The sequence below is a fragment of the Zeus faber genome, assembly GCF_960531495.2.
Source record: "Zeus faber genome assembly, chromosome: 7".
Lineage (NCBI taxonomy): Eukaryota > Metazoa > Chordata > Actinopteri > Zeiformes > Zeidae > Zeus > Zeus faber.
Window position 1 is genome coordinate 22,719,598 of NC_137203.1, and position 23,054 is coordinate 22,742,651.

At 41.3% G+C, this 23,054-nt stretch overlaps 2 protein-coding genes across 2 annotated transcripts; both read right to left on the reverse strand.

The window, feature by feature from the left end:
- Positions 1-1,373: 1,373 nt before the first annotated feature.
- Positions 1,374-9,703, reverse strand: prlhr2a (prolactin releasing hormone receptor 2a; the record flags this gene model as incomplete). The annotated part of the gene is made up of 3 exons (XM_080003514.1): positions 9,684-9,703; positions 3,149-3,633; positions 1,374-2,010 (listed from the first exon to the last, which is right to left on the reverse strand). Exons 2-3 carry the CDS (start codon positions 3,601-3,603, stop codon positions 1,374-1,376), a joined length of 1,092 nt encoding a protein of 363 aa, XP_079859640.1. The 5' UTR covers positions 3,604-3,633; positions 9,684-9,703.
- Positions 9,704-18,988: 9,285 nt separating this feature from the next.
- Positions 18,989-22,487, reverse strand: got1l1 (glutamic-oxaloacetic transaminase 1 like 1; the record flags this gene model as incomplete). The annotated part of the gene is made up of 8 exons (XM_080004269.1): positions 18,989-19,128; positions 19,309-19,451; positions 20,007-20,172; positions 20,912-21,062; positions 21,172-21,389; positions 21,777-21,900; positions 22,038-22,219; positions 22,310-22,487. 8 exons carry the CDS (start codon positions 22,485-22,487, stop codon positions 18,989-18,991), a joined length of 1,302 nt encoding a protein of 433 aa, XP_079860395.1.
- Positions 22,488-23,054: the final 567 nt, after the last annotated feature.

Consider the following 23,054-nt stretch of genomic DNA (forward strand, 5'->3'; position numbering starts at 1 on the left):
TTGATGAAATATAATTTTTTCTACGTTTGACTCTTGCAAGCGCGAAATTCTCAAAGATCCTATTTCCTTCTTCCTACCCGTGTTTCTGTGCTGGTACAAACATCTCTTAAGGAAATCTTTTTCAGTTCAATCCAGGTTTTGATTGATCTAACACAATCTATTTTGGTATGGTATGGCATGCGATTAGATACATTGTTACACGATTACTATCTCAGCAAAAGTGCACCATTCCATAACCATCGAGGTTTCATAAACAATCAGGAATGAGAAGGGTTACAGTATTTCATATACATGCACCAGTTTAGTAGTGTGTGGTCTGCCTCGCCATTGCTCCCAGAGCTCTTTTCTGTCCTTTCATTCCACCTAACGACGGTAATTGTGGCTTGTTGTCACCTTTGGCTCCCGCTGCTTTTAAAAAAACCCGAATGGCCCCTCCCTCCCATCGAGCTGTTATCAATGTCCAGTTGGCCGATGCATGTGCCTTATATGATATTTCCCCCCCCCCCACTCTGATCTGGATTGGAAAAAACGATCCTGAATGCTGTCTGTAGTCATGGAAACTCATGGAATTATCTCCGAAGCTCATGGCGCTCTGGATCAACACTATGAGTCCTAAATGGAAAGTCCATTGTCTTTGTACATCTGAATTCTTTGAGATTAGCAGTCGCAAGCATGGCAGCTGTGGGTGCGTGTGTCGAATATCCAAACAGGTTATTTCAGCTGTGCATTGCATTGTCACAACATTTGGTCTGGCAGTCATTCAAAAATCAATAGACGTTTATATGTTTATGAATCATAGCAACGTAAATACAATTGTTTTTTGGTACGTAAATATACAGACTTTAATCAAGCTTTCTTGTAGTGCTTTTCATTGTATCTACATTACATCATTAAAAACAGAGTGCCTCATAAGAATAAAAAAAAAAACATCTGAAGAGAACACAAGTGCAGGTCTCGACCTGAAAGTACAGTAGAACAAAGTGTAATTTCATTTGATTTAATCTCTAACAATACAAGACAATGGACCCTTTTCCCGGCGGACATGTAGACATGCCATGGAAGGGTAAACACAACCGAAGACAGTGTTTTATATTGATGTTGTGTTTCATTGAGGTGTCTCGATGTAATGTACCAGCACGGACGGTACAGTTAACTTCATGCTTGGACACAGAAACGCCTCAATGACACCTTAACCTCAGCTGTGTTTAACCACCTATCCACACCAAAATGGCTGCTGTGAAAAGCGTCCCTGCCACTGGAGTCTGGCACATCGTGTCCAGTTTTTTAGACTTTCTTATTATTCATTGAGAAAGGCAATGGAATGGAAAACAAACGCAAAATAATCTACAATGAGCCACAGGTCTGGACAAAACTCACAGCACCACACTCGCCGTGGCGCAGTTATTGGCCGAAATGCCGATGCGGCGGTGGCACGTGAACATCTTGCGGAGCTCAGCGCGGAAGCGGTCGTGGAGCCAGGCGTAGAGGAAGGGGTTGCAGCAGGACGAGCTCATGGCGCACAGGTGACAGAGCAGCTGGATGAGCAAGAAATAGCTCTTGTCGATCAGGTCGATGTCGATGTCCCGCAGGATGTTGAAGACGCTGATGGGCATCCAGCAGAAGCCGAAGGCCGCCACCACCAGGCTCACCAGGCGGAACGTCTTGCGCTTGCGCGTACGCTGGGCCTCCGTCTGGCTCTGCGTCAGGTGTCCGGGGACCACGCAGTTCCGCAGCTTGACCGAGATGCACATGTAGGAGATGCAGAGGGCGGAGAGCGGCAGGACGTAGGTGATGAAGAGCGTGCTGTAGGCGTAGGCCAGCCGCTCCCGCTCCTTTCCCATCCAGAACTCCTCGCAGATGACGAAGCCCTCATTCTGGAACTCCACGTGGTAGGTGTGGGCCACGGCCGGCGCCACCAGGCCGCACGACAGCAGCCAGATCCCAGAGAGGAGGTAGGTGCAAGCCAGCACGGAGAGGCGCTTCTTCAGTGGATGCACCGTGGCATAATATCTAAAAAGAACAACATGATTTCCACATAAATTCTATCGTGTAACATTTCCTTTATTTTATTTTTATTTTTTTTAACCTGTGCTATCAGCCTGCGTGGCATACAACACAGATTATTTGTTTGCCATTGCATCTTTGACAAACTTAATCTGCAAGTGGAGTTCAACTTCTCAACCTGCAACTCTTTATTCATTCTTTAATCATCAAGAACTGCTGCAATAACTCTGTCCTGTGAACGACCTGTGGGATGACAAGAGAGCAGCTTTTTATTACACAGAGCCACCACCAATGCCCCTCTTTGGAGAACAATCTGACCGTGTTTTGGTCTTTAAACAACGCACTCTCTGTATGTGTGTGTGTGTGTGTGTGTGTGTATATGTGTGTGTGTGCGCACGCGCGTGTGTGTGTGTCCACCTGGTGGGTGCATGGGACTCACAATTCATGATGATAGATGCCCCACCTGTCTACAGCCCTCTCAGCGCCCACTCACGTGGCCGAGTGCGCATGCCACAGGACACCCCAATGTCCCCCCCCTGCCTGCCAACGCCCGCAGACAGCCAGATATGTGGCCTGTCCACCACCACCGTCACCCCGTGCAACACTGCAGAGAAGCCACGCAGCGGGAGCAAGGCCAACAGCCACCTCCCGCACCACAACCCACATCCACAACGGCGAGCAGCCTCCAAGGGGCCCTGGAAAGCATCCCGCGGCATTCCCCGCAGTCCAGGTCACCAGTATGCCAGAAACCACCATTGCGTAACATTTCTGTGAAAAAAATCCTTCGGCAGATTTTCGCAAAAAAATTGGACTGACGGAAATGTCTGTGAACTGAAAATGGAGGCAGATTGCAAAAGAAGACTGTTGGGTACATCATGTACTGCACAAGGTGCTATCTCTTTTTCTTAACGCTTTATATGTATGCACTTACCTTTCACAACACCATGTATGATAAATTTTCTCCTCAAAGGAACGCCAAGATGTATTATTACTATTACAGACAATTTCTCGCAATTTCTACCAATTACTGTATGCAAAAAGTCTGCCTCAAGAACAGGAGTACTATACACATGGGTAGAAATCTTTCAGTTGTATTACTGTTTTTAGTGGCATTATCATAAAAAAAACAATAGGTAACACTTACCTGTCTATTCCGATGGCGGTGAGCGTGAAGACAGACACGTACACAGTCACCGGCTGGATGAGGTACACCAGGTAGCACATGAAGCGGCCGAACACCCAGCCGCGAGGGTTGAAGGCGTAGGCCAGCGTGAAGGGGACGCAGGTGGCGCACATCAGCATGTCGGAGAAGGCCAGGTTGCCGATGAAGAAGTTGGTGACATTGTGCATCTTGCGAGTGCAGCAGATGACGTAGAGGAGCAGGTAGTTGCCGAAGACGCCCACCAGGACCACCAGGGTGTAGCAGGGGATGATGAGCAGCTTGAAGGACTGCAGCAGCTCCACCCCCACGAACTGGGAGCTGCGCTTTGACGAGCCGTTCCGCAGCGCCACCTCGAAGATCTGGCTGCCGTTCCCGTCCACGCCGGCCGCGCACGAGGGGGAAGGATCCACAACCCAACCACTGCCAGCGCCCTCCATTCCAGCAGCCCGATGTCCACTGAGACAGCGCTGGGAGGAAATAATTATTTATTAACAACACTTATTAAATGTCAAGTTTAGCCTTTTGGTTAGATGGTAAATCGCACCTTTGACTGTTACATTAAGTTACGCTTGCATTAAACTGCAGTTTTATTGAATAACTTAGGCAAAAGAAAATCTTCAAAAGGTTTATTCATGCTTGGCCACTGTGTAGTACAAATTAATTAAAAAGCTATTAACAATTCAGTAAAAAGTGCAATTCAACTAAATAGTAAATAGTACTGTATATATATATATATATATACACAGTACTATTTACAACAGTGAGTTGAACTGCACTTTTTACTGAACTGTTAATAGCTATTTAATAATTTTGTACTATATATATATATATATATATATATATATATACATATATACTGGGTGGTTTGCTGAGTTTCGAAAATTTGAACAGAAATGAGACTAACAACAGCAGCAAACAAGTTGACAGGTTTTCATTGTTTTCATTGTTATTTTTTGCCAGGTTGTTAGGACTGTACCACAATATATCCTGAGGTATAGCTTTAATCAGGACCTTTCCCTGTGACAAAAGCAAATTAATACAATAAATGAATGAATGGGCATTGTCCTCTTTCAATAAATGCAAGTCAGGCGGAATCATCCAAACTGCACATGTTTAGAATTACACATTTCAGACACAACGCACTCTAGAAATAAGCCTTTCCCATTTGCTTTGTATTGTGGCTATTATATACCACTCCAGTACAAAATGCTGTGCAAGACAATGATTTATAAATCCGTTTTCAGGAAAAGTGAAGGATGTAACAGTGTCTTCTTTGGATTTCTCTCAGTCTGTTTGCTGGTCTGGCTGTAGCTCAATGTTTACGCCTGATGTCAGCCAACATGGATAATGACGCAATAATAATAATAATATTTTATAATAACTAATACTACTACTACTACTACTGCTAATAATAATAATAACAATAATAATAATAATAATAATAATTCTATGTTATAATAACTAATACTACTACTACTACTACTAATATCACTGTACCCTCTGTCATGGATGATGCTATTTCAGATCACTGCTGCATTTTCTTTGACGTGTCTGCTCATCCTGTACAACAGAGGGGTACCCGAACAATTAAAAAACATATCATTAACAATAATACCATTGAAACCTTTAAGAGAATTGTAAATGAGCTACCGCTGTTCAAGGCGTCATCAACTGAGGATCCTGTGAACAACTTCAACTCCAAAATACAAAATATCATTGATAAGATTGCACCTGTTAAAACTAAAAACATAGAAAAACAAAAAGCCCCCTGGAGAAGTGGAGTAGTTATTAGGCAGCTTAAGAGAGAGTGTCAATGAAAGAGTGTCAACGAAAATGGAGAAAGACAAATCTTCAGGTTCATCATGAAATTTACAAGGATAGACTCAATCGATACAATATAGAAATTAAACAGGCCAGACAGTCTTTCTTCTCTAAAATCATTAATGAATCTCAACAATAGTAACATGCTCTTCTTGACTGTTGATTGACTTATTAATCCACCATCTACGACCCCATCAGAGATATTATATTCCCCAGTAATATGACTGCTGCCATGTCTCATTTCGTCAACTTAGACATAAAAAGACTGGACGATATTCAGCTCAGGTCCTGCCTGGACCCCCTCCCTGACACATTTTTGAAAACAGTTTTTAATTGCCTAGCACATGAGGTATTAGAAATTTTAAATGGCTCTCTTCAATCAGGTATATTCCACACATACATAACATTACAGCTGTCATTAAACCACTCCAGAAGAAGAGCAATCTCGATGCAAGAGTTATTGCCAACTACAGGCCCATTTCCCCAAAAACACTATCTGTTCTTCTGCTCGTGGATCTCAGTGCTGCCTTCGACACTGTTGACCATCAGATTTTATTACAAAAATGGGTCGGCCTATCTGGCCCGGTTCTAAATTGGTTTAAAACCTACCTACAGGACAGGCAGTTCTTCGTGTCCATTGGAGATTTTGTGTCAAACAAAGTGGATATTGTATGTGGAGTGCCCCAAGGTTCCATTCTGGGACCATTATTGTTTAACCTCTATATGCTTCCACTGGCACATATTGTAAAGAAACACAAAATAAATTACCATAATTATGCAGATGATTCACAACTGTACATATCCCTATCTCCTGATGACCTACTCCCCATACACTCCCTCACTCAGTGTATTAATGATATTAATGCATGGATGTCAAAGAACTTTTTACAACTGAACAAAGACAAAACAGAAAACTCATCATTGGTGCAAAGGCTCAAAGACAGAAAATTGCAGCTCATCTTAGTTCTCTCTCCCTGAAGAGCAAGAATGAAGCCAAAAATCTGGGTGTAATCATAGACAGCGATCTGAATTTTTTAGAGCCATATAAATCAAATCACAAAATCAGCCTTCTACCATCTAAAAAACATGCATTCCATGCATTCATAACGAGTAGATCGGACTACTGTAATGGCCTATTCACCAGCCTCCTGAAATCAGCTGTGCAGCGGCTACAGTCAATCCAAAATGCGGCTGCACGCGTTCTCACTTGGACAAAAAGGTTTCAACATATCACACCTGTTCTTAGATCTCTACATTGGCTCCCTGTCAAAACTAGAATTGATTTGAAGATTCTGCTTCTACACGAACCAGCAAGAACTCTCAGGTCCACAGGCAGTGGTCTTTTAACTATCCCTCGTACCAACTCTAAAGCAGGAGAAGCTGCCTTCTGTATCGTCTGTATCTAAGTCAATGGAACACCCTACCGAGGGACCTGAGAGAGGCCCCCACACTGAATACTTTTAAAAGCAGGTTAAACACCTTGCTGTTCGCTACAGTCTATGACTGACTAACTGACTGACTGCCTGATGTCTGTCTGTCTGTCTGTCTGTCTGTCTGTCTGTCTGTCTGTGTTCCTGTTGCTGGTGCTGTGGCTGCTGCTAACCTTATACCTAAACTTACCCCTCGCTTACCTTATGGCTAAAACTAAGCATCTCTAACCCAATACCCTAACTTAAACACCTCTAACCTTATACCTCAACTTAACCGTCTCTAACCTGAGTGACTTCTCCAGTTCCGGTGAGAGCTACCACTTCCGGTTCCGGTGATGTCTTTGCGTGTGCGTTGCTGTTGTCTTTTTTGCTGTTGTTTTTTGTTGCTGCTGCTGGAGTTTATGTTGCTGTTGTTGTTGTTTCTGTTGTGATATCACAGTGAGAGGATCATAAGAAGGGTGTGTTTTCGGAGAGAGAGAAAGAGAGAGTCAAAAGGATCTCCCTCCCGAGGTCTGATTGAAAACTTGACCCGTAACTTAGGGACGCTAATTAAAGGTGACTGGATTAAGATGAGATGGTGCACACAGTTGAAATTTCCGTTTCCGGTGAGGGCTACCACCTCCGGTTCCGGTGACGTCTTTGCTGTGCTTTACTTTGTTGAGATAAGATGGTACACACTGTTGACTCAATACAGATGAGGAGATTTTTGGATCCGGTGAGAGCTACCACTTCCGGTCCCGGTGACGTCTTTGCTTGTGCACTGTTGCTGTTGCTGTTTTTGTTGCTGCTGGTATTGTCACTACTGGTGTTGTCGTTGCTGCGGCTGCTGGTGCTGTTGTTGGTGCCGCTAACCTTAAACCTAAACTGGTGCTGTTGTGGCTGCTGCTAACCTTATACCTAAACTTAACTTTTGCTTACATATACCTCAACTTAGCGTAACTTTCTCCCTAGACTTAACCATCTCTAACCTGAGTGACCTTTCCGGTTCTGGTGAGAGCTACCACTTCAGGTTCCGGTGACGTCTCTGCGTGTACGTTGCTGTTGTTGTTGTTGCTGCTGGTGTCGATGTTGCTGCCACCGTTGTTGTTGTTTCTGTGGCTGTTGTTGCTGCTGTTGTTGTTTTATGTTGCTGGTGCTGCCACTCTGGTTGGAGTCGCTTTTATTGTTGTTTTTTTTGTCTTTGTTGTTTCTTTTGTTGTTGCTGTTGTTTCAGGGGCATTCTTTTGTAATGACCGGCTGACAACTACGTTCTCTATTTCTTTTTTGTATTTCTTTGTAAAGTGCATTGTGTTGCCTTGGTATGAAATGCACTCTATAAATAAAGTGTGACTTGACTTGACTTGAGTACTACTGATAATAATAATAACAACAACAACAACAACAACAACAACAACAACAACAACAACAACAACAATGATAATGATAATAATAATAGTGGGAAAATAATAAATATTAACAAATGTAAAAAATGGGAGCAAGAAAGGACTGAAAGGAAAACATAGGAATGCAATTATAGTGTATTATGTTGTGTGCTTTAGTCTTGAGTGGAGTGTTGCATTTGAAATAAAAAGCACATTTACTTCAATAAGTTCAAATAAACCATCGCAGTGATAAAATAAGACAAAATAAGATAAGATAAGATAGGATAAGACAGGATAAGACAAGATAAAATAAGATAAAATAAGATAAGATAAGATAAGATAAAATAAGATCAGATGAGATAAGATAAGATAAGATAATTATCTTATCTTATCTTATCTTATCTCATCTGATCTTATTTTATCTTATCTTATCTTATCTTATTAAGATAAGATAAGATAAAATAAGATAAGATAAGATAGGACAAAATAAGATAAGATAAAATAAGATTAAATAAGACAAGATAAAATAAGATAAGACAAGATAAAATAAGATAGGATCAAATAAGATAAGATAAGATAAAATAAGATAACATAAGACAAGATAAGATAAAACAAGATAAGATAAGATGAGATAAGATAAGATAAGATGAGATAAGATAAGATGAGATAAGATAAAATAACATAAGATAAGATAAAATAAGATAAAATAAAATAAAATAAGATAAGATAAAATAAGATAAGATAAAACAACATAAGATAAAACAACATAAGATAAAACAACATAAGATAAAATAAGATAAGATAAGATAAGATAAGACAAGATAAAATAAGATAGGATAAAATAAGATAAAATAAGACAAGATAAAGTAAGATAAGATAAGACAAGATAAAATAAGATAGTATAAAATAAGATAAAATAAGATAAGATTAGATAAAATAACATAAGATAAGATAAAATAAGATAAAATAAGATAAAATAAGATAAGATAAGATAAAATAAGATAAGATAAAACAACATAAGATAAAACAACATAAGATAAAATAAGATAAGATAAGATAAGATAAGATACAATAAGATAAGATAAGATAAGATAAGATAAGATAGGACAAAATAAGATAAGATAAGACAAGATAAAATAAGATAGGATAAAATAAGATAAAATAAGATAAGATTAGATAAAATAACATAAGATAAGATAAAATAAGATAAAATAAGGTCAAATAAAATAAGATAAGATAAAATAAGATAAGATAAAACAACATAAGATAAAACAACATAAGATAAAATAAGATAAGATAAGATAAGATAAGATACAATAAGATACGATAAAATAAGATAAAATACGATAAGATAAGATAAAACAAGATAAGATAAGATAAGATAAGATAAGATAAGATAAGATAAGATACAATAAAATATGATAAAATAAGATAAGATAAGATAAGATAAAATGAAGTTCTGTTACTCCCCATGGGCAAATTCAGGCTCGATACCATTACCACTGAATCCTCAGGAAAGAAAATGCCTTTTGCAAAGATATATGTTGATCTTAGTCAGTAAATCACATCAACGGAAAACATAGACAATAAATGGCATGTAAACAATCTTATTTATTGATTTAAAAATGACTTAAAAAACAGACTTTTTCTCAATGGGGAATATATGCTGACATTGGTAGATGTATTGAATGTCAGTGAAACGACAAAATAAACAACGCGACAACCTGTGAAAACCTGACAAACTATTTATTTTGTTGTTTTTTTTGTACTATCAACAAATGATCGCCGTTTGAGGAGAAATATATATAGAATATTCGGTTCATCCGAACATTCTGCACTCAGTAAAAGCTCGCCAGGCCAGACCGATCGCATGAAATAATAATAATAATATGACGCAAAACCTACCTGTTTTAAATTCCGTCTGATCACTGACTGAACCCCGATCCCTCAGCGCTCCACGTGCACGCGCCTCTAGCGGCGCCGCTGTGCGCGCACCTGTGGAGCGACGCGCGCACCAACGCCTCCAGCTGCAGAGGAGACGGGAAGGTGTGACATCCCAAACATCTCAACACCACTGACATAAGACAAGATAAAATAAGATAAGACAAGATAAAATAAGATAGGATCAAATAAGATAAGATAAGATAAAATAAGATAACATAAGACAAGATAAGATAAAACAAGATAAGATAAGATAAGATGAGATAAGATAAGATAAGATGAGATAAGATAAGATGAGATAAGATAAAATAACATAAGATAAGATAAAATAAGATAAAATAAAATAAAATAAGATAAGATAAAATAAGATAAGATAAAACAACATAAGATAAAACAACATAAGATAAAACAACATAAGATAAAATAAGATAAGATAAGATAAGATAAGACAAGATAAAATAAGATAGGATAAAATAAGATAAAATAAGACAAGATAAAGTAAGATAAGATAAGACAAGATAAAATAAGATAGTATAAAATAAGATAAAATAAGATAAGATTAGATAAAATAACATAAGATAAGATAAAATAAGATAAAATAAGATAAAATAAGATAAGATAAGATAAAATAAGATAAGATAAAACAACATAAGATAAAACAACATAAGATAAAATAAGATAAGATAAGATAAGATAAGATACAATAAGATAAGATAAGATAAGATAAGATAAGATAGGACGCGCACCTGTGGAGCGACGCGCGCACCAACGCCTCCAGCTGCAGAGGAGACGGGAAGGTGTGACATCCCAAACATCTCAACACCACTGCAGCGGACCGCTGTGTGTCTCTCTTTTCTACCCCCCTCAACAGCTGCCAAGCAAACAAACACACCTACAACCAACAAGTGCGGTGAAGCGGGAATGAGTCAATATGTGCCCATATCAGTTATGTGTATGAAATAAAACAACTATCCCCTAATTTACCAGGATGTCGGATGTGATGACAGCCTTTCCGCCCCCTCAAAAGACACTTTGCAGTCTTGAATTGAGGGCGCTGTATCTGTACGGATCCTAGGCGTCTTTGCTGGAAGATAATACCACATGATGAAACTTCCTTGGATTTGAAGTCAATACCAGCAATGTCTTCCTTTCCTATATTTATCTTTGATCTGATATTTGCCATATCTGACTTGTATCCTGCGTGGACATCTGTGATAACATGTATCATTGTATGGTTAGTATGGTTGTTGTGTGGAATGTGACACGAAAAGAACCCATTAAGACCCATTTAACCTCAATCCCAGACACTTTAATGGGCGAAAAGCCCAGAAAGGGCTCCTCCCTGGTCTGGAGGCACAGACCATTAAGTAACAAATGAGCCCAAAAAATTCTGCTCTTCGTGCCATTCCCCCTGATTGCTTTAAGCAATGGCTGTACAGCGTTTCCCATATGGGGCGGTAAGATTCACACCCACACAATACAGGGGCGTTCGGGGGCATCCTCCCCCAGGAAGACAATTTTCCCAAATAAGCCCAAATAATACGAAGGTCTTTTGACTTTGAGAAAGATTTTAGATTAACATTTAATGCAACGGAGTGAGATATTACTGCTTGGAACTGTGGCCTATAGTGTCAGGGTTCGCCCGGGGCCTTCCGGCATCGGCCACTAGATGCCGCCAGTACTGCCTCATCAATGTTGCTTTGTTTCAGTTCCTGATTACCCAGCCTACAAACAGCATAAATGTGCCAGTTGTCTGTTTGGCAAAATTGGCTTAATTTAGGGCAGTGGTTCTTAAACTGGTGCGCTGGAAGAATTTAACATTACAATTTTATCTAAATGATAACCAAATTTTCCTCAGTTATTTAATCCAAGAATCCCTCTTCAGCCGCACTCTGATCTCAGTTGTAATTTACCAGCCATCGGAAATGAGCGCTCAAACAATGCCTGAAAGGACAATTCTATGCATGCAGGTGTCAAGGCTGAATATCACTTGCATTTTTTTCTTTAGTTTTGTTGCACGCGATACATTTTGATAGATGTATTTATGTAGGATTGCCGTGGTTTCATGCTCTGGTGTGATTGTAAATGGTGCTCAGTCCAAGACGTTTGAGAGCATCGATTCCAGGCATCCCTTCCTAGGCCAGATGATAGTGTTCTGCCATTTCAAAAGGGCACTCTTACACACAAGACAAAGTGCAGGAACGACGCCACAGCTAAAAAGCTAGCACCTTGAATGCAATAAGATAATTAAAGCTCCTGAAATGGATCAAGCGCCATTGAGCCAGACCAAGGTCACCACTGTGCGCTGTGTGTTGTCTTGGACACAGTGAAGAAAAGTGAAAAAGGTTAGAATGAAATGCCCTGCACGGCCAGTTTTACACTGAGAATATGGGCCATAAAAATTTAAGAGAAAGCATGCCCCACTCAAGATTCAAGAGTTTTATTTCACACATTCATATGTTCATACATATAGGCAGTGGAATGTTAATTATTTTTCACCGCCCTCCACTTTCTTTAAGGTATTTTGTTCACACCAAAAATAAACCCCCGGCAAGGGTACCAAGCAACGAGATACTTCAGTTGCTGTGCTCCAGTGCCTGCAGAGCCTCGCAGCTTTCTTTTTCTCAGTGTGAAAAACCCAATCGTGAGGCCAGGTCAGGGGTATAATTGCACACAGAGGAGGATAATCAATAACATATCGATCTAAGAGTAAACTCGTTAGCAATCTATTCGTTGAAGACTGGATATGGAACAGTTTCGGTATGAAATTGCTACTTGGTTAGTTAGTTAGTGTCTGAATTAGTTGCCTGCTGTGATTAAAAGACAGCACAGACCCCAGCGAGGGGATCCCGGTGCGGCGTTCCCGTCGATACTCGCACTTGCCATGTGGGCGCGCGGTTTGAGTCTGTCACCTCAGAAGCCGTTAGATTAGACCCTGGGTTGGACCAAAACATGCTCTGAAGGTTGTGCATCTGCCGCATGGTCCCATCGATCCGCTCCTGAGGTTGTGGTTCTGGCCGTGTTTCTGCATTGAAATCCACTTAAAGCTTTTAGACCTGTGGTGAAATATTCCTGTGGTATTTTACTGTGTCCAAAGTAACAGCTGTGAAACAGTGGCTTGGGTATTGGATAAATATAGCTGCAGCAATACACGGGGTCCATTTAGTTGTGTTTGGAACATATTACAGTTTCCCAAAATGTTTCTTACAAAGACTTCATTTCCTGCATTCTGGTGAATTTTAGTGCATGTGAATCACAAACTAATGAGCCAACAACTGCTTAGTACAATATACTGTTATAAACCTCAAATAAAACCAAAGGTACACATCATTAAGGAGGGAGACGACAAAGGGACTTATGTTTTACCAATACTTATTTAATAACTAATGTACTTAGTAGAAAATCAGGTTTCGGCATCAGTTCATCAGTGGTGGGTGCAGGGTCAGGGACGGATTGGGAATAAAATATGTCCCTGGACTTTTTTTTACCCAGACCAGCCCAACACAAACAGCCCACAGATACTCCACCACCCCTGCCACATGGACTCGCATACAAACACACCAGCCCTTGATACCACCACATACAATACACATACAACAATAATGGATGGATACTCTAGGCTACTGTAACACTAAAAGAGATATTTTAAGAACAAAGGTTTGTTGCCAGCAGGCCACCACTGTGAGGATACCATGATGGACTCAGGCAATCAGTGTTTCATGAAGGTCTATAATCTATTTCAACACAGGAAATGAGTCAGATAATGCCATTGCCAATTTTATGGCTTTGACCTTGAAACTTGAAGCACTTACTCTTCAGGGCAGGTCTATAAACAATAAATACCTAAAAACATCAGGCACTGGCTGGCTGCAGCAACCCTCTATCCAAAGAGTGACTCAACCATCCACCCAGGGTATTTTTACCTGGAACTGGAGCTGGAGGACACGTGAACAGCAAGCAGTGAGCAGTCAACTTCACATGCATGAGCTCACGTGCAGTTCACATCGAAGAGCTGGAGTCAATGGACTCTTCCAGTTTCATTAACGCCCTCGGACGCTTCTTCGCCATCGGTTTCCACGGACCCAGAGCACCCAACCATACTCACTCCAGCTACTCTGCTAACCCAAAGGTTGGTGCACCCCGTTACCTCCAGGCCAGTTCAATGAGAGCGATCTGTTCAGTCGCCAATAGCAACAAGTTCAGAGCCTTCTGGGAACGGTGGAAACACTGTGTAATATGTATGCGACCTGCAGGGACGCCGCATGGGGGATGTTTTTTCTACTGCGAGACAACCAAGCCAAGAGGAATGACTGGCCCCTTGGACTCGTCACGAAGGCCTTTCCCAGCGATGACGGAAAGGTGAGGAAGATGGAGGTAAAGACAAGCAAAGATGGTGCAGCGACCCATCTCTGAGGTTGTCCTTCTGCCCAGCGACTTCAGGGCAGAGGACTATGAAGTGCAACTCCCTAAAGTCAAGCTTCCCAGTGCTTTGACATCCTACAGATGCCAGGCGGGGAGTGTTGCGGGGAGCATTTTGATGACAGTGTGACATTGGAACACAGGCATATAAAATAGCCAGGCGACAGACAGACACACACACACACACACACACACGCAGACAATCGGATCACGTCTCAGACCCACTACCATCTCCTTCCCTCCGCCTCGTCACTGCCCTTGAGAAAGCACAATGTGTGATTTTATTCATGTTATTCGTGTATGCAGTGTAGGGGCTATATCAACGCTATTAACAGGTTATTTGAATCTGCATAAAGACTGATCGTTAATCTGCGTACTTCTGTACTGTTCCACAGTTTCACACCACTTCTATTAAAGATACCTAAAGTGAGCTACTGTGCTTTTTGCGAGAGTGTTTACCTCGCTGCATAGCCACGTACGTCTCCACGTGGTGAGGGCAGAAGAGTACACATTTGTATTTCGAAAGTGCAGTTAAACAATAAGTATTTAAATAAACAAGCAAACTCTAAATAATATCTAACAATAATTAAGTACTGTACATTTTTTTGGCCTGCATGCTAAGGTACAGACCATTACTCCTGGCCTGGGTATTGCTGGTCTATAAACAATTAAATAATATTTCAATAAAAAAACACCAGCTTGTATATATTTGTACTAGTGCTCGGGTATTGTTAATCCATAAATTATGTTATTAAGTGATGTCTGTGACACCTCAACCATGTCCTTAGCTGCAGCGGTTGTTCTGTTCTGACACTTTTAGCCTGAAAATTTGAATCAGAAAATTATTTTCTGAGGAAAATAATAAAAATCTGAATGCCTGATGGACCCCTAATAATAATAATAATAATAATTATAATTATAAATTATTTGTTTTTGTATTTATTTTTAAATTGAGTATTTAACTACAAAAACTATTTGCATTTTACTGTAGTTTTGTGTGTTCACAGTTATATACCTCCTAACATTTCAAATATTTTAATTATTATTTTTTTGCTTTTGTATGTCTGAGTATTATCCTGTAGTAGGATCCTGTCTAAGCCAGTGTTTGTATTTGTTCTTTAAACATTCTTTCCCCGCCCATTGGACCAGCCTATGCTCAAAATCCAACATGATATACACAAACCTGTTGCTTTTTTGGACGTCTTCACTGCACTGCTATAGCGTGGTATGGTGATAATGAAACCTGAACATTCTGGAATTTCGTCAGTACCCTTTCTGACTAGTAACAATATTCGGATGTCGGAGAATTTCGGAAGTAAGGATATACCTGCATGAAAATGTAAATGCTCTTTCTATATTTTTTGATGACGAAATAAAACTATGAACAAATTCAAACAAAACTTTCATTTTCCACATTGGACCTTGTCATAATTGTGCCCTAATATTCGATCTCTCTCAGCACTATGCGCCAAAGAGAGAACCTTGTTGCCATAGTGATTTTGCAACAAACATCCCCCTGTTCCAACTTAAAACCATTGATTTAAGCATCATGGCCTGGTCAGGGGAGTGTGGACAGAACATTTGGGAGATTTATATATTTTCTGTTGACCACAACGTGTGTGTGTGTGTGTGCCTGCGTGTGTGTGTGTGTGCGTGTGTGCCTGCGTGTGTGTGTGTGTGGCTGTGCGTGTGTGCCTGCGTGTGTGTGTGTGTGTGTGTGTGTCTCATCAGGTGTGGCGCGTTCACTGTCAGTTGGGCCCTGAATTTGTCTGGCGTTCGATGCATGCGTCTTAAGTATCAATTCATGGACTGATCAGTTGTAGATGCTGATCAATGCTGTCAAAAGTAACTTTATTTTGTTCATTAAAACTCACCTTGAAGTATGTGGCACTGAAGATGTATTTTTATGTTATCAAGCATTTTTCTTAAAGGAGTTCACATAAATATAATAGAGTACTACTTTAAACATTCCATATAGCCAAGTGTTCTCCTGCCTTTCAACCTGACCAGAGTGTGCTCTTCATAGGTCAACTCATGCTTTTGTTGAAATAAGTATGATAATTGGGATTTCTCATTTGTTTGCAATACTTTGATATAAGCTGCCGTAAGTAATAGAAAGACTTCCTGCGGCTTGATTTTGGATATGGGTCAACATATCTTATCATGTGACATGTGTCAAGCAAAATTAGAGATTATAAGGACAGAGGTCACTGTCTTCACATACATAACGTGCAGGAATTACATGTATGTAAACATTACAGATAATGCGCAACTTCGATATAATCAAAGAAAAGATGAACTTTTATTTTTATTACACTTGCACTGACCACACGTCACCCCCAAAACCTACAGTGTTTTCAAATTCATCAAGATTGTCTCCAAGGCAGAATACATCCTTCCTTGTTCTTTTTTCTTTATTGCTGGAGGGTCAAAAGACTGAGCCGAATATTTTTATGAACGATTCCCTCCATGGATGACATCCTACTGCACAAATCACCGCATTAGTGCCTTTCATAACTTAATAGAACGCTGCCATTGGGTTCAGTGTCATAGCCCTTCTCCATCATTATTGACACGGTGGCACCCCTACTGTTCTGCACGCCTCGGTACTGAATAACAAACCAGGGGCAATTACTGTTTTCCAGATATTGTGTGTTATGTTGTTGCTTCCAGAAGTGTTGTTTGTAGTGTCTGTCCCCTTAATGGGTAATGGAAGCTGCTAATCATCAATTATGTTCCATTGCCGGTCCAGACAGAGCCTGGGAACAGATACCTACAACACGCGGACAAGGGAGGTGTCTTGCTGTGTGAGCAGGGCTGATCGATCAAGGGAAATTAACAATCAGTTTGACTGTTGTTTTTGGCATGTAATAAAAAAATAAAAATAAAATAAAAAATTATATGTATGTATAAAATGTATAACAGCACACACAACACATATATAACACCATCATTTAATTTTAATCGTCATCATATTTCACTTTTTGTTGTATGCGTTCATTTTGTCTTCATAGAAATAATTTCATATCGACGGTTCCACTATCCCTGTAAACATGCTGAATACAGCCCCCCCCGCCCCCTCCATATAGTGGTGGGGGGATTGAGACGCTTCCTAATGTGCCAGACTCCTTGTGGTGCTAGATGTTGATTAACCTCTGTGCCACTTATATCACCAAAATAAAGAGTAAGCCCATTAACTCCATTAAATATCCTTCCATGCCCTTTTTCTCTGTGCTTGTGTGTGCGTGTGTCCAGTTTAGGACACTTTGTGTTTTAAACATAAAAGTGAGAGTCTGCTGCATATTACCCCAGTTGGGCTGAAATCTAAAGCCTTTGAAAAAAAGGTTGTTTTTGAACCACTGGCTGTTCACATAATAGGGCTTATTGTGATTGTGATAGATTGTGATTTATCGCAGGCAGGCAGGCAAGCAGACAGACAGACAGACAGATAGATGGATGGATGTTACAGTAGCTCACATCAAATAATAATAGTAATAAGAATAAAAAATATTTAAAAGAACATGGCGATATGCAAAAAAACCCCAAAGAATTAGATGAAAAATTGGCAATACACAAACTTGAAAATTAACTAGAAGATGGAACATTTTGGCAATATACAATAAACCAAATGATGAAAAAAAACACAAAAAATAACCTGTAAAAAACTGTAAATATAAACCAAAAAATAAACAATAACCCAATGGGAATATACAATAAACCTGATGATAAACAATACATATAAACCTCAGAATTTAAAGACAAGTTCGTAAATAAATGTGAGTGTTCAATAATAACAGGGATACAATAAAAACAAATGGGGACAGTGATGCATGTGAACAAATACGATCGGGCCAGAGTTATTTACCCAGTAAATCCAGTTGTCTCATAAGTGTCAGCTCAGCTGGGATCTGCAGTGCACACAGGACCTCGGTCTCCCACGTTGAGCTCAGGCTGATCCATGCGGGTACCGAGCCTGTGCGCATGGCAACCGGGGGCGGGGGGGACTGGAAGACGCGCGCTAAGAGCATCCCGCCTGATTTTGTTAGGCAATTCATGTGAGCTTTCTTAAAGCTTATTATCCCCTTCCTTGCGCTCCCTGGCTGTTTTTAATCTCATCATTCACAATGTAATAGAGAGGCGCCCCGCCTGCCGCCTCTGACTAGTACACATTGGCATATAATCGCGATGTTCCCAGGTAGTTGTTGTTAATTTCTGATGTGGCATTCACACTCTGTAGCATTGTAAAACGGGGAAAACACAATAGAATGCAATGGCAATGCTCAAGAGTGTAGAGCTAAATCCAACATGTTTTTTATCCGGAAAGTATCAATCTTCTCTGCTCACCCGCTCCGTTCCGCTCCTCACGTGGCTGTATCCACTCCACCCTTTCACCCCGTATCAGAAAAACATCGCATAGGACCGTGAAAGCAAAACAATAGATGCAGACTACTCAGTACAGCACTCCAAGCCTCTCCATATGACAGTCCGACAGTGACATGGCAACCTTCTCAAGGACGGGCCTCCACTTCACATGCTACACAGGGAATAGAAGGTGCAAAAACACATGCAAAGACGGCAAAAAACATTTAGTAACACGGGAAGGAAAGCATGGGGTGAAAGAAAGCGAAGCAGTGCAATACAGAAATTTTTATTTTCAATGCAATTTTGAACACTTGAGGATGGAGAAAGGCAAGGGAAAATAACTAGTCCCTTTCTGTCACGTGATAATTTAGAGGGTATTCATAGACATGAACGCTATCTATCCTGTTGTTTTTTGGTGTTGTTTTTTTACATTTAGATATACCTTTGCCTCCACCTTCAACTCAGGTCATGATTGCAGCCATCAGAGTTCAGAGTGGAGTGGTTAATGCCTCGTAGATGGACTCTGCAATGTGATCCAGGTTGCCGCTGTTGATTGCGCTCACATTCAGGCAGCCATCAGGGAGCAGGTAGATGTGTCTTCTCTTGGGCAGAAATTCCACCTGCTTCACTGGGTTAGAGGGATAAAAATGGGAAAAAAATGGGGGGGGGGGGAAGACCATGTCTACGGAATGTAATAAGCAAAAATGATTCACCTGTGCACATTCTGGACCGTTACTCACTAAAAATGGCGTTTGCTGTGTATTTAAAAGGGCGGAAATGTGATGGAGTCCGAATAAACGGTCCGTACCGTTCAAACCGGTGCAGCAGTACAGGCCGGTCTGTTGTGTCAGGTGGTCCCAGCTGCCCGGACATCCCAGAATCCTCAGTTTTTCTCTGAGCTTCTCCCTGATCAGCATGCAGCGCTCCACCATGTGCCGAACTCCCTCCTGCCTGGGGAACGCAGGGACTTTATGTGTCACCGATTTCTGTCGAGCATCCTTGAAAATATAGTTATTTCAGAATGCTTCAGTGGTAGCGTTTTCAAATGGCACACATCTCTTTTATTTAGAGACTTTAACAAAGTGATAAAATTTTGCCATTAAAATATACAAAATATAGCAAAAGATGAAGTACCTTTGACAGCAATGGGTTTTTACCATAAATGTCAGGGGGACCAAGAGATACTTTTTAGGTAGGTTTCTCACCATGTCATTAATTTTGGAATTTTGGAAAGAACTGACATTTCTAAAAAAAGAAAAATCAAAAAAAAGTGAGCTGTCATCAGAAAAATGTTCACGGGGAATGTGTACACTGACTAGTAAAAGTGCTAAAACTTTCATCGGTATGGTCCTTTAAAGACTTTGGCTTAAGAGTTTCCCAAAACCAAATTCTCATGTTTTAGATTATAACTACTTGGTGACATAACCAATCAGCCCGTCAATCAGGGAGCCATGAGAAAGTTGCTGCGGCAATTTTGAGGCTGCAATCTTCCATCGTTCGACTGACCACTCGACGAGATGCGCGGGGTTACCGAGCACCGCGGCGACCAGGCGGGCTCCTCCGGCCGGCGGCTCGGCCCACAGAGATCGGACCAGCTCCTCGGTCCGAGATCGCACGGCAAACAGCGCGGAGCTTCGTCTTAAAACAGACAGGAGGTGCCCCACGCACTCGTCTGCGGGGCACAGGGGAGAGTCTTCTGATTTAATAATAAAGGTGTAGTGTTTGACAATTAAATGCACAGTGAACTAACTGACTGAGAAGATGAGCTTTCGAATGAAATAAAGCACCTTCTTCACATGTTGACCGGTCTGATGACACTTTGAAATTGGCTCTCGTAATATTAGCCACATCGTCATTACGTACGCAGAGTTAACATAATAATGTCAACCTTGCATAAAATGGTCGGTGGGTAAAAGGGGAAAATGCCACCCAGCTTTTGAATCATGCTGAAATAAAGACACGAGGGAGCAGCCAAATTCAAGCAATGAGGTTGAAATTGATGAATGAATTTCGCCGTGATGTGAATATTATTACAAAATGTCAGACATAATGTCATATCATTTTCTATCTCTATTGAGGGTGTTGGATCGTTGTGACTGAAATATTTCCAGATTAACACAGATATGTTAAATGAGAAGATGGTTGAATTGTCGCCATTGAACGTGATTCGACGTACAAACTCGAGTGATGGAGTTTGGCCCCTTTTTCAGCTTATACCTTGAATCGACCGTTCTTCCACGTAGACCGATTGGGTAGGTGTATGTGAGGAAACATATCATACTTTTTTTTTTTACGCTTTGGTATTATCCCTTGGGCCATTTAAACATATTCTATCAGTTGAACAGTCATGAACGACTAGCTAGCCCCAGTGTCTAAAATCCCAATCTTTTGTTTTGCCCCCGTTTTCTCACCGTACAAGCCGAAGCAGTGGGAGAAGGACTGGGCGCAGAGGAGCTCCATCCCCAGCGACTCACAAAGCTGCACAGGCCACGCGTCTCTCTCCAGCTCCCCGCGGCCCAACCCCTGAGCAGGCAGTAAGATGAAAGGGAAGAGCCGGCGTCTCTGTTCAAACGGTCGCCAACAAAAAGGAGATATTTGATGAGCGACAGCAAAAAAAAAAAAGGGGGGGATCGTAAATGAATGGGAGGGCAAAACAAATGAGTCTTTTTACCGTCATGAGCTGTGTAATCAGGGCCCAGTTTTCCCGGGAGAGGTCCGCTCCGGTGGGGATGTGGGCGGAGGCTGAGAGGACCACCACGCTGCTCTCCGGAGCCCTCTCCAGCTCCTCCAGGAGCTTCTCCACACGGACGCCTCGCTGCTCGGCATCCCAGTAGTGATACCGACGGATGTCTGGGAAGCCGGCCGCCTGGAATATACCGGCCAAGGAGTCTGCAAGGTATATGTAAGACTCCTGATTGGACACTGGAAGTAGAATGAACTTATCCTGCATCACCACTCAATCTGCGGTTGCAAATGGCATCTTCTATCTATTAGAACATTGTCACAACATCTTTTGTTTTGCATGTTATTTAGAAGGGGATTCACTTTTGATTCCCTTGAGGAAATGTGTCCCCTGCATTTGATTCGTCCCATCTATCTAAGAGCAGCCATACCGCGGGGCCAACGTCGGTTCTAGTGCCAGTGTCTTATCCCTTCCAATAGGGTCAATTAAACATCAGACACGTCAGTAATTGTCAAATGTCAAAGAATCATTTCGTTTGTTTTATTCTGTAGGCTGCAGTCGTTAGGGGAGCCTGCCCTGGTGATGTCACTCACCATCACAAGGGGAAGAAAGATAGACAGGTCCAGGCCAAGACACAGGAGCCTCGTACCAGTGTCTCAGGAGTTCAGCCCCGAGCCGCACGGCACCGGTGAATCCAATGGTCTGGACCCCAAAAACCTGTTCGAATAAAATAGGTTAAATTAGATTACAGACGTACTGATCTGCGGATTTGTTGTGACATCAGTAAACTGTAACCAGGGCTAACCATGAACCATTTACAGCCGTACACAGTATCCCTCCAGAGAGGACATTACCCGGTTCTGCAAAATAGCCGGAGAGTTCTTCCCCAGAGCAGCTGCCGTGGCCCTCTTGATGAATTCCGCGAGGCCGAAGGGTGATGGATAGTCCGGACAAAGGGTTGGATCTGCGCTTATCCTCTTCTTTATCTTCCCAACAAAAGGTTGCACAAATACATGGCCTTCCTCGCCTAGATACTCTGTGGAAACAAGTCCATAGCCAAAAACATCTTAGACATCTTAGAAATTGAGGAAAATGTCGCAGGTGAAACAGAACGGAGGTGACTTGCCTTTCCCCGCCAGGTAGACTTTGTTGGCGTGGGTGTCGCTCCTGAAGGCAGAAAGCAGCTTGGATTGGGGATTCCCCGCAGCAGGACGGGTGTCGACAAACACCGGCGGATGTGTACATCGCTCTACAACTTGTTGCCGTGCTCCTTGGACGTCAGTGCCGTGGCAGTGTTGTGTCATGTTGAACTTTATCCTGCAAGCTGCACGGAGCTTTTGTTTGCTGCTGTTACTAAGTTACTGCAGCATCTAGATACCGTGTCTTGGCAACGTTTTGATGGATGGGGTGGTCGCCGTAGCCGTAATTTCTAATCCTTGATTGCTGGGGTTGGGACTGTTGTGCCCAAACAGACTGGTGAGTTATAAAGGGAGATACTTTGGGCTAGTACAAACAAACCACACAAAACGTGTTTGCTTGAAAGAACGTGTCGGGGTGTTGTCTCGTATAAATTTTGCCCAATAAAAGTATAATGCAAGATTTATTCAAACTTATACTGAGCAATGTGAAAATGTATGAGGCTAATGTAATATGAGTCTACATTCAATGCAGACTTCATTATATAGACTGCATATTTGTGATCATCTGCAGTAAATCAATCAATCAGTTTATTTCTATTCGTCTGGATCATTGCGCATTGCATTTTGAATCTTGAAATTATTTTTTGTTGATATTTAAATGTTTGTTTTGTTTTTTTCAACGTACAACAGCAACTCCCTCACTGGGGTACTCCACACAGCAGTTGCACAAAG